General features: G+C 49.5%; 1 protein-coding gene and 1 long non-coding RNA gene across 3 annotated transcripts; both read left to right on the forward strand.

The window, feature by feature from the left end:
- The first annotated feature begins 5,565 nt into the window (after window positions 1-5,565).
- LOC124651185 (transcription factor bHLH30-like) lies at window positions 5,566-6,331 on the forward strand. The gene is made up of 2 exons (XM_047190316.1): window positions 5,566-5,715; window positions 5,831-6,331. Exons 1-2 carry the CDS (start codon window positions 5,566-5,568, stop codon window positions 6,329-6,331), a joined length of 651 nt encoding a protein of 216 aa, XP_047046272.1.
- A 2,714-nt stretch (window positions 6,332-9,045) lies between these two features.
- LOC124681531 lies at window positions 9,046-10,872 on the forward strand. Of its 2 annotated transcripts, none has more exons than XR_006995926.1 (4): window positions 9,046-9,122; window positions 9,330-9,418; window positions 9,521-9,599; window positions 10,722-10,872. It is a non-coding gene; the product is annotated as an uncharacterized LOC124681531 (long non-coding RNA). The 2 variants fall into 2 exon arrangements; XR_006995925.1 differs by having other exon boundaries at window positions 9,330-9,413.
- Window positions 10,873-11,437: the final 565 nt, after the last annotated feature.

Here is an 11,437-nt window from a genome sequence, read left to right on the forward strand (position 1 = left end):
GGACCCCAACCTCTCCAAACGTGATGTACCTTCTTGCAAAGGAAGGGAACATGGGAATAAATCTCCATCTCCGCGTGCTATCGGTTATTTCTAACCGAACTCTTACTTGTGATATATCTGCCTGTGAGAGCCTTCGTGCTCGAGTTACTTGTATCATCATATAGGGTGCCTCACCTAGTTTGCATTAGGCTCACTTTTATATTCCGCAAAGCCTAATATTGCAAAGAAAGAGTTAAAATTTGTAGAAACCTATTCACCCCCTCTAGGTGTACCATCTCTGAAGTTTCACATGTACTATCACCATGGTTAATCAAACGGGGGTTTTACACTAGTAGGAAAAGGCTCATTAGTGGCGCACCAAAAAAGCTATTCTGTGGTGCATGGGCGGCGCGCCACAGAATTCTTGCCAAAAATAAGAATCATGTGGTGCACCTGCCCATGCGCCATAGAAAGTCTTATTTCTTGGTGCCCACAGAAAGAGAAAGTCTTATTTCTGTGGCGCACCGGCGGGTGGTGCGCCACCGAATTTTTTTTTATTTTTTTTTAAAAATGGCGGCCAGATCTAGATCTAGATCTGGGGCCGCCAATTTTTTTTTGAAATTTTGCTGAAAGGTCGCCGGAGGTGGGTGGTTGGGTGGGTGGAGGAGTAGGCCGAACGGAGGAGGTGGTGGTGGAGTAGGAGGAGGAGGAGGTGGTGGTGGTGGTGGTGGTGGAGGAGGAGGAGGTGGTGGTGGTGGAGGAGGAGGAGGAGGAGGTGGTGGAGGAGGTGGTGGTGGAGGAGGAGGCGGTCGCCGGAGGAGGAGGAAAAGGTGGTGGTCGCCGGAGGAGGTGGAGGAGGAGGAGGAGAAGGTCGTGGTCACCGTCGGAGGAGGTCGCCGGAGGAGGAGGTCGGAGGAGGTGGTCGCCGGAGTAGGAGGAGGAGGAGGCCGACCGAAGGAGGTGGTGGTGGTGGTGGAGGAGAGGAGGAGGAGGAGGAGAAGTTTGCATCTAAGGAGGATAAGTGAGGAGAAGTGGAGGAGAAGTGAGGAGAAGTGAAGAGAAGTGAGGAGAAGTGGAGGAGGGCGGCAGGAAATTTAAATTTCAGAGCTTAATTCTGTGGCGCATGGGCACTTGGTGTGCCATAGATTTTTTTCTCGAATTTTCTATTTTGCACCAAAAAATCTTCATTTTTCCGTAGCTTTTTTACTTTTTTCGAATTTGGAGATTCTAAAAATTGTCCACACAACTTTGAAAGAAAAGTCAAAATTCATTTTTGTTAATTTTCAGTGGTGCTGGATGACATAATACATGGGCACCTCGAAGGATTTTATTTTTTAAATTTTCTATCGATTTCTTTTATATTTTACAGAGGTCAAAAAGGCGATCCACGGGGGGGGAGTGGAGTTGCGTGGGGAGGAAAAAATTCTTCTGTGGCGCATGGAGCTCATGTGCACCCTAGAAACCCCACGTGCGCCACAGAAAGGCTTAATTGTGCGGCGCACCAGTACCAGTGCGCCACAGAATGCCTTATTTCGGTGGCGCACAAGGTACCGTGGGCCACAGAAATAGCGAAACCAATGGTTGAGACTGGCAGGGTGTAGACCCTATCTTATTTCTGTGGCGCATGAGCTTCCGGTGTGCCACAAAAATAAGCTATTTTTGTGGCGTACCTAGTCTGGTGTGCCACATAAATTGTTTCTGTGGCGCACGAGTAGCTGGTGCACCACAAAAATAGAATCTCATCTATAATGGTTTCCCTACTAGTGTTACTATGGGGACCTTTATACTTACAGCGGTGGTTGAAATTTATGTCTTATTAATTGTTTGCTTCAAACCTATGGCCTTAGGACAATCACTAGGGTAGTATTTGAGCATATCCATGGCTACACCTATCTATGGCTCATCTCTAGAAGAAACAATAATAAGACTATCTTTTTTTATATAAAAGGCCAAAAGGCCCGACGTTAAATTAATAACACCCTCAACATCGAAACAAATACACGATGATGAGCCCAGCTTACAAGGTAGAACCGCAGACACACACAAAAGATAAGGTTCATCCTAAGGCAACACCTGCCGACAACACGAGCAGTCGTCACTACTATTACAGCCTATGAAGGGGAAGGGCCAGCACAGGGCAGGATACATTGTCGGACCGGTGCTCACCGTAGCAGGCGAGCCGACAACCACCGCAACCGACGAGATAGCACCACCGTCGCAAACGCCACCAGAAGTCGGTCACCACCAGGAATCGACCAACAAAGCTCATCGCCAACAAGGGACACCAAGAACGAGCACTTCAAGAAACACCGCGGGTGTAGAACACAGCGGAATCTTCGCCGAGGAGGGCAGACCGAGGTGGACCTCCACCACCCAAACAACGGAGCACCGCACTTCAAGAAGACGACGACGCAGATGCGTCGCTGCCACCCGATCCGAGGATCTTGGGTTTTCACCCGGAGACTGTGGAGTGACCGCACCGCCATCACGACGCCTCCAAGAAGGGAACAACGTCCGCGGATACCGCCACCGTGACCCAGATGGGCATGGGTTTTCCCCGCAAATGCAGTCAAAATGCCACACGGGGTCACGACCTTCGCCCTCGCAAGTCGCAACCGCCTTCACACCACGCAGCTCGCCGGCACAACGTCGCCCACACGACCGTGGACACCGACAAGCATCAGAGTCCTTGGCACGCCCGCCAACCAACAGACTCCCACCTTCCAGGGCCACCGTCCCGGCACCCACCAAAGCACATTGTCGACCTAGGGAAACCGCAGAACGATGTTGTGAGGGCACCAAACGCCAACCGAGGTGCAAGCTGGCTACCGCGCATCTGCACCATCAAGTCAGCCCCTAGCAAAAGCGGCCACCTTCAGCCCCCATGGCTTCTGGCGCGAACATATTTGGGAGACCTGGGCTCGAAGGGGGGGCCCTTGCCCCGAACCAAACTCGAGGCGGCCTGGACGAGCCGCACCATCCACCACTGCGCTGGGAACCCTCCCAGCCGAGTCGAGCAGGTATTGCGCCGCCGTCGGACACGCACCACGTCGCGTTGGACCTCACCCGCGTCATCGTCGACCGCCACCAGAGCGCCATGGCCGAGGTCGCGCCGCCCGCCGCCGGGGCCGCTCCGAGAAGCGACCGCCGCCACGAGCACGCCAGGGGCACACCGTCTCCAAGCCCACGCCGAGGATCCGCGTCGCCATGCCCAACGCCTATCGCGACACCCTCACCGGCCGTGGGTGGCCCACGCCGCCACCATCGTGCGAGGGGGAAGGAGGCCCCGACGCCGCCGGCACTGCACGGGCTTTGCTCGGCGACGTCCTCTGGCGGCGGCGAGGCGGAGGGAGGGAGGGGGAGGGGAGGCGCACCGCCAGGGGCTCCCGGCCGCTCGCGGGAGCGGCGCGAGAGCACTAGGGTTGTTTTTCACTAATTATGATAACCACACAAATAAAGTTGCAATTTACTAGAACATTTACTCCCTTTAGTTACTCCACTTCAGTTCACTTCATCTCATATTACTTTGTTTTACTTTACTTTTTTTGCATTAGTTTTACTTCTTGCATTTTAAGTTCAGCACTTGTAGTTTTATCGCAGAAACCTCTTCACACACACATACACATCATAGATCCTAGCTTTGCATAAAAGGCCATATTAGTGGGTTATAGGGGTTTAGAGAATTGATAGTTTACCTTCATCTCCTCGTGGGTTCGACACACAAATACTTATCGAATTGTACTGCGGTGATCCCCTGCACTTGGGGGTTATCAGGCAGCGACCTATGTTGATGCATCTTCTCAGGCGCGCTAGTACTAGCGACGAGGCATCACTTCGGTAATCTACGCCACGTTAATGGCGGTGTCTCGCGTGCCGAGCGGCCGCCTCCCACCTCTGCCAACGAAGTTAATCGTGATGCCACGCATGCCGCTGCCTCCGGCGTATATATAGAGGGGCGCACGCTCGGCTGCCTCATCATCTCCTCCACACAAACCCTAGTCACCACAACCTCCACCGTAGCGCCACCTCGCAAATATCCTCAACATTTGCCATGATGAGCAGCGCCGACGGCGGCCAGGCTACTCCGCCTCCACCTCCCCGACCGACAACTCCCACGACAAGAGAAAAGATAGCGTGGACAACATCATCGACGCGGCCGTGGACGCGAAGTTCATGGCTGACGCGGAGCAGGAGACAAAGGAGGAGCGGGTGGCCCACGCGACATTTGACGCGTAGCAGGTACGCCGCAGGGAGGCCGTTGCCGCAGAGGAGGAGTCCAACGATGACGAAGACTTCGACTGGAGCGAGGCTAACCTTGAGGAGAAGGCGACGAAGCAGAGGGTCTTAGTCGCGTCCTTCAAGACGCTGAAGAAGGCCAAGCGTGATGCCAACGAGGCGCTGCTGCAGCGGCTACTGAGGACGCGGCAGCCCACCGAGCTCTAGCGACCGTGCAACGGATGGAGTGGCGAGCGGCGGAGAGAAGTAGTCTAAGGCCCTTTTCCTTCTTCCTTTTCCTTTATTTCATATGTAAATTATGCGTTTCAATTGAATGAAAAATCTATTGGAAAAATAATATGGGTTGCCTCGCCGGAAGCACGGAGACATGCGGTAAAAATAATTATTTTTCATGTCCACGATATGACGCAAATAGACGACCATAACTATTTTAGACGTCTAAAATAGGAACAGAGCTTCAGTAACTTGATGCTTCCAAGTCTCATTGCGACTTGGTGCCACCATATACCCTCCATTTGAGATCCAACGTTCCAAACTATCTCTTCTTTCGAATCTAAAAACAAAAACTATTCAGAAAATTTTGAAAAAATTCCAGTAAAATGTAGATGCCTTGTTCTAAAATCTGTAAATATTTCATCCCATTCGGACGACTAGCTTGTGATTAAATAATTTTTTATATATTCGAGCACTAGTTTAAACTAAATATATATTTGCTCACAAACCTTTGATTCAAATCGAATGAAACTTCATCAAAATATAAATCAAAATATGCATAATTTACTGGAAGTTATTTAAATTTTTCTGAGTAATTATAATTATTTAGTTTAAATTCTAAGTCGATCGCTACGTTAAATCTGAGATGGATGATAAATGGTGGCATCAAATCAGACTTCGAAGCATCAAGTTAATGAAGTTGTGAAGCAGTCTCGGCGCCGATGGAGTAGGAAGTGATGAGATCTCCAGTGTCAAAGGCTGCAGCAGCTGACGCCGCGCAGCGATCAAAGCAGGCGCCATGTCCCTCCCTTGTCCCCCCGACGCGACGTGCCGAGCCCTGCCCGATCCACCCCGCGCCAGCCGCCAAAACAGCCGTCGTCGCCGCACGCTGACGCCATCCACCATCCACACCCAGGACGCAGCTCAAAGGGAAAGCGCATGCAGCCGCGTGTCGGCGTCCGGCCACCGCCAGTAGTTAAACGGCTGCCATTAAAAGCGACGCGCGCCGCCCGAGCTATCTAGCTGCTGACCCCTGGGGTTTCCCGCCTCCGCCCTTTTAAACGCCTCCGCCGCCTCCCGCGGCAGTCGGCAGAGGAGCTAGCACACGGCGACGCTTCCGCTGCTGCAGCTTCGACGATGGCGACGGACGGTGAATGCTCGGCGCCGGTAGCGTCGCGGAAGGGGGCGACGCCGGTCCGGAGCCACAGCGAGGCGGAGCGCAAGCGGCGGCAGCGCATCAACGCCCACCTCGCCACGCTCCGCACGCTCGTCCCCTCGGCTTCCCGGGTACGTACCTGCGTCTGCGCGCCGAGAATGGCACCAGCCTTTGTGCAGCAGCAGCGTAGCTCTATGGAAAGTACACGCGTGCAATTACATGCTTTGGCCACGTTCGTTCGTGTAGATGGACAAGGCGGCGTTGCTGGGCGAGGTGGTGCGGCACGTCCGGGAGCTGCGGGGCAGGGCGGACGACGCGACGGAGGGCCTGGCCGTCGTCCCGGGCGAGGGCGACGAGGTGGGCGTCGAGGAAGAGACCGAGGACCGCACCTGGCTACGACGGCCCGACGACGACGACGACTCCCGGTGGCGGCGGCGCGTCCGGGCGTGGGTGTGCTGCGCCGACCGCCCCGGGCTCATGTCCGACCTGGGCCGCGCCGTCCGCTCCGTCGGCAGCGCGCGCCCCGTCCGCGCCGAGATCGCCACCGTCGGCGGCAGGACCCGCAGCGTCCTGGAGCTAGACTACCACGCCGCGACGCCCCCGGACACGGACAAGGACAGAGCGGTGGCGCTCTCCACCCTGCGCGCCGCCCTGCGCACCGTGCTGCTCAACCGGGACGAGCTCCTCGCCGCCGCCTCCGCCGACGCGGAGGGATACAAACGGCCACGCCTCTCCAGTCTAGTATAGCGTTCGATCTCCCGCCGGTGGCGGCAAAACGGAGGGAAACAATACCGCGCCATGCTTTGCCAGTTTCGTGTTGCTACATGCTAAGCTTTTGACCGTACGTGCTCTTTCGCCAGCCATGGTCTGTCGGCGCCTGTACTTGCAGCTAGCTGCCGCATATGGTTAAGTAGACCTGTCAGGTTTACACTGTTGCGGCCGTTGAATTTTGCAGCTTGCCTCGTGTGCGTGCACTGTTGCGTGCTCTCCATCGGTAGTTCAGAATAGGGCGAGCATGAACTGATCGATGCTGCTAGTACCGTTGCTACTGTTTGCAGACCACCATCACTATTTCGTCTTAATATAGGTCGAGCAAAAAATTACACTTTTGTGTCCTCTGGCCTGTATCACAAACCTACTTTGGAGCAATTCAAACAACTGCAACTTCACGTCAAAGAAAAAAACCTCAACTTCTCAAGTTATGAAGACCGTCTGAACTTTGCTCAATAAAAAAAGTATTCAGTCAATTAAGTTGTTTTTTGGGAAAAAAATCAACCGATCTATTGATAATCAATTATAGTAGTAAAAAAATGTAAATAATAATAATAAAACATATTCTGACTTTAAAATGTAGCCGTCTCACCATCTAAAACAAGACACTAGAAAAAAACCAACACAAATAACTGAAACCCTCCCAGCAAGGGGCCATGGTCCACCACAGCTCAAAGGCTAACAGAGGTGGAGTGGACCACAACATCTGGAGTGGACCACAACATCTGGAGTGGACCACAACATCGCTGACGAAGAGGATAAAATCCTAGATGAGTTTTAGGATTGCTTTCAATCGCCCCTCTCTCTGCTAAGATAGGATAGTGGATTGGGATAGAGATTTGGTGCTCCTCGACATCAGTGCTCCTGCTACTACCTCCGTTTCAAGGAATAAGGCGCCCTCGTTTTACGAGTTTTTTGTTTGACCAAGAATTATTTTAAATAGATAAATATTGTTTGTATGAAATTAGCATCATTAAAAAGTGCTTTTCAATACGAATCCAACGATACTATATACATATAATATAATCAAAATTTTGTTGCTCAATTTTTATGGTGCGCCTTATTCCTTGAAACGGAGGTAGCATTTTAGAAAAAAATAAAAATCATATTTATGTATTTCAAAAAAATTAGAGAAAAGAATCATGGTGTAGCCAATGAATTGTCCATAAACGTGCAAAATTTTAATTTCAAATACAGAAAATTCTGGGCTACACAAAAATAACAAACGTGTGGATCTGGGTGTGCATTTTTCAAATCTCCAAATTTTAACAGATTTTTTTTGTGTATTCTACAATATAAATAATTTCATATTAAAATTTTATACGCTTGTAGGTTACGTCATTTATTATGGCTAGATTTATTTTCAGATTTTTTTGAAACAAATATGTATGATTTTCAAAAAAAAATTAAACAGCAGAAGCACCGGTGGCCATGAGCCAAAGACACTTTTCGTAGTGGATTGGTGGTGGTTCTACCAATATTTACGGGTTCCTCCTGTCCGACCGTTTACTCTAGTAATATTTATGGGTTCCGCCTGTCTGACCAGCTGTTCAAGTCCACATGATTGTTTTGAAGAATTAATAGTCAGCAAAACGTTGAAATTATTGCAATTAAACGTTGAAACTAAGTAGTAGTACTGATATTCATCTTTACTATTAAATGGGAGTTGGTCGTTTGACACTCAACGCACTTTGGTGGTCGTCATTGGAAGCATCTAGACCGTTCAATCCTTCCGAACCAATATCCACCGTATGATTTCATTGCCCACCCCCACTCGCGGAATGCAGGAAACCTCTCCCTCAACCCTGACCTCTCGCTCGCGTAGTTCTCTAGATCCAAACTCGCCGCTGCGCCGCCTTCGCCACCCACCTCCCCGGCGATCCCAGTCCCACCCACCGCCAGGTGAGCCTCCGAATCGCCCGACGCCTCTCCTCCGCTTGTTGTTCTCCTGGTCACCGCGAAACACCCCCACGCGTGGGAGCATACGCGCTTGGTGGCCAGCCCGGGCCGCCATGCTCGCAGGTACTCCCGTGGTCCCTCCCGCCATGGCAGCAGCAGAGGCAGGGGTAAGCGATCCAAAACTAGGGTACACGGCTGCGCTCCAGGCCCGTGCGTTGCTCCACCTCCGACACACACGCGACGTCCTTCATCCACTGGCTGCCCCTACCCCAGCTAATCCGCGCAGCCTTCCCCTCCTCTCGTTGTTGCGCCTCCCAGCGTCTGCGCTCAACGTCTCTGGCTCGTTCGCCCGGAAGACCGCATCATCTTCATGATTCCAGGTTTCCGCCGCCAACAAGATAGCCTCCCCTCCCGATCTACCCGCCCCTGCGCCCTCGCTCCGAAGCGTATCGCTGTCCGCCATGAGTTCCATACCCGCCGTCCAGGTTCCTCTATCGCGTACGTGCGAGCGCCTCGATCTCCCATGGTCAACTTCCCTGACCCCTTTTCCTTTTCCTTGGCACCTCATAGGAGGAGCACGCTTCACTGCCCTGCACGAGGAGGTCGATCCCAGGTCGCCGTGGACTCGGACTAGGTCACTTCACAGCCCCCAAACGGCCAAGCTCGACGTCCAGGTCAGCGAGCTGGACAAGCGACTTACATGTTTGTTATCTTTCTTCATCGCTTTTGGAGTTTGGACGCTGGTGAGACCAACTGCAGCTCATTCTCCACATCCAATTTGTGACACAGATTGCCGATGCTTGGAATAATGAATGGATGGTGCTATCTCGTTAGGATTTTGCCATCACATCCAATCAAGAAAATCAAGGTAATATTTAGATCAACTGAAATGATTTTATCTATGTTGGAACTAGATAAAAATATGTACAATCATCTGTACAGTTTACACCATCAAGGAATGTATTGAAATAGTAGATGCATGAGATTTTGCATGAACTCCAAGCTGTACCGGATTATAGTGGGTTAGATCCTTGCATTGCTACCTTTGACTTTGATCTATATCTTTATTCCATAGGTTGGACTCAAGGTAGATTATCATGGTCACCAACTACCAGATGTGATGTTATGTCAGTCTGCTGGCAAGAGATGGATAAGCAAGGTAAGGTGATGCCACACGCTGATTTTTAGTTTGGTTTTGGCGGAATTCATTTTGAATTTGATATTGATGTACAATTGTTTATAGCGCTGACTCTATTTGTTTCTCAGTTCATTAAGCAGGATTTTGTCAGCCTGGTATTCTTTCCACTTCTCACTCTCGGGGCTTCTACCAGACTACGATAATTAGGTACATATATATATTCCTTGCTTAGCAAAACTGTTATCCTTCTAATTTTGAGTTAGCTATGATACGTCCAATGTTTAACAGAATACAGATGTAAAACTATCAAGGGATTAGGCGAAATGAATACAGATGCCACACCCTTGATGTAGTGGAACAAAAGAACACACATGAACAAAAGAAGCACTGTAAGGTAAGGGGGCGAAATGAATGTACTGGCTTGTTCATTTTAAATTTTCATACTTGACCTTAATTGCCATTCTCCACATGTATTACAGTGTTTGTTTAGTGCAAAAAATGCAATGTGCTGAACATGTAATGCCAATATTGTCAGACATTTGAATATCCATTATTTTTTTGTTCTTCCTTCTCTGTTTACTGGCAGCGGGGTGGAATTACCCCTGGAAAATTGAAGACCATCTCCAACTAACTTACCGATTGTTGTCCATGTGTGTTCTTTTGTTCCACTACATCTCCGTTTCATGTGTTTCATAATTTCCCTGCTTCTAAAATCTTCACAGATCAAGAAATTCTGCCCATGCTGCAACTTAAAATCGAACATGTTATCTGGATTTCAATTAAATGTAACCATCTCACAAGGGTTGATGCTGTAGAGGGGAGCTGTACCGATAGCAGTTCGAATTAAATCAGGTGCTACCGTTGGCCATGTGGCTTCCAACTAAATTAAGACTACCCACAATGGGAGTATCATAGGTAGTATCATGCATTCCATGCATGCAAAATGCTGATGTGGCAGTGCTATTAAGAAGGAGAGAGAAGATACTAGTATCATAGGTGGATACAGTATCATAGCACATACTACTAGAAAAATTAATATCAAGTAAATCTTGTACATCTATTTGCATTGAGATTCTACAAAACAATTAATATATGAAGACTATGATACTAGTATATGATACCATGCATTGTGGAGATAGTAACATGTAGTAGTATCATATGCATGATACTTCTACATGATACTATGCATTGTGACTAGTCTAAACTGAAAGTTTTCTCCTGGGTGAGTCCCTCTTCTTTCTTCATACCTTACCAATTACTAGAGTTTCTGCTCGTACAGTTCTCACAATCCTATTCCTTACAATGTTCTTATTGTATCATGGCGTGCAGGCGGGACATGCGGGTTTGCCAATCTGGAGAAACACAGTTATGGGATGGCGACGGTGGGGTGAGCGCTATGAGGTCAGGTGTGTCGAGGACCTCACCCCCTCCTAGGCACCTCCATCCTCGTCAATGCCGCCAACTTCTGTGCCTCATCCTATGGGTTACCGCCGATGCCGAAAACGTCTGCAACCCAACCAGCCACCATTTCCTCTTTATCGAGATCTTCGAGAAGATTGCGCTCTGGAAGACTGGCGTCATGCCCATCCATTACCTACGGTAAGCTCTATTCTTGCCTGCATTATGCTGCTACGTCAGTCGTCAGTCTACTTTGGACTGGATGTCTAATCTGGGCCCTGAAACAATTCCTTGTAATATAACCTGTTCTCATGCGTTCATGTATGATGCTTTGTGCTAACTATGTTCCTTGTGTTAGATTTACATCAAACAGTTCTAGGGATTTCAGAAAAATCAAATTTTGTTTCAGAATTTTTATATTAAGGAAGTTGTTGGTAGGCTGAACCACTGAATATATGATTACCGAGTTCGGATACAGATCTTGAAGCAGTGAATCTTAATTTTTGCACAACGAATATCTTATTTAGCGTGCATTGGGAGTGACAGGGTGGCTGCCGATTATTGTTCCCCCTTCTCATAGAACTCACATCTATACTATTATATTGGAGTTGGTCATTGGTCACTCAACGCGTTTGATGGTCGTCATT

Source organism: Lolium rigidum, chromosome 1 (genome assembly GCF_022539505.1).
Source record: "Lolium rigidum isolate FL_2022 chromosome 1, APGP_CSIRO_Lrig_0.1, whole genome shotgun sequence".
Classification (NCBI taxonomy): Eukaryota; Viridiplantae; Streptophyta; class Magnoliopsida; order Poales; family Poaceae; genus Lolium; species Lolium rigidum.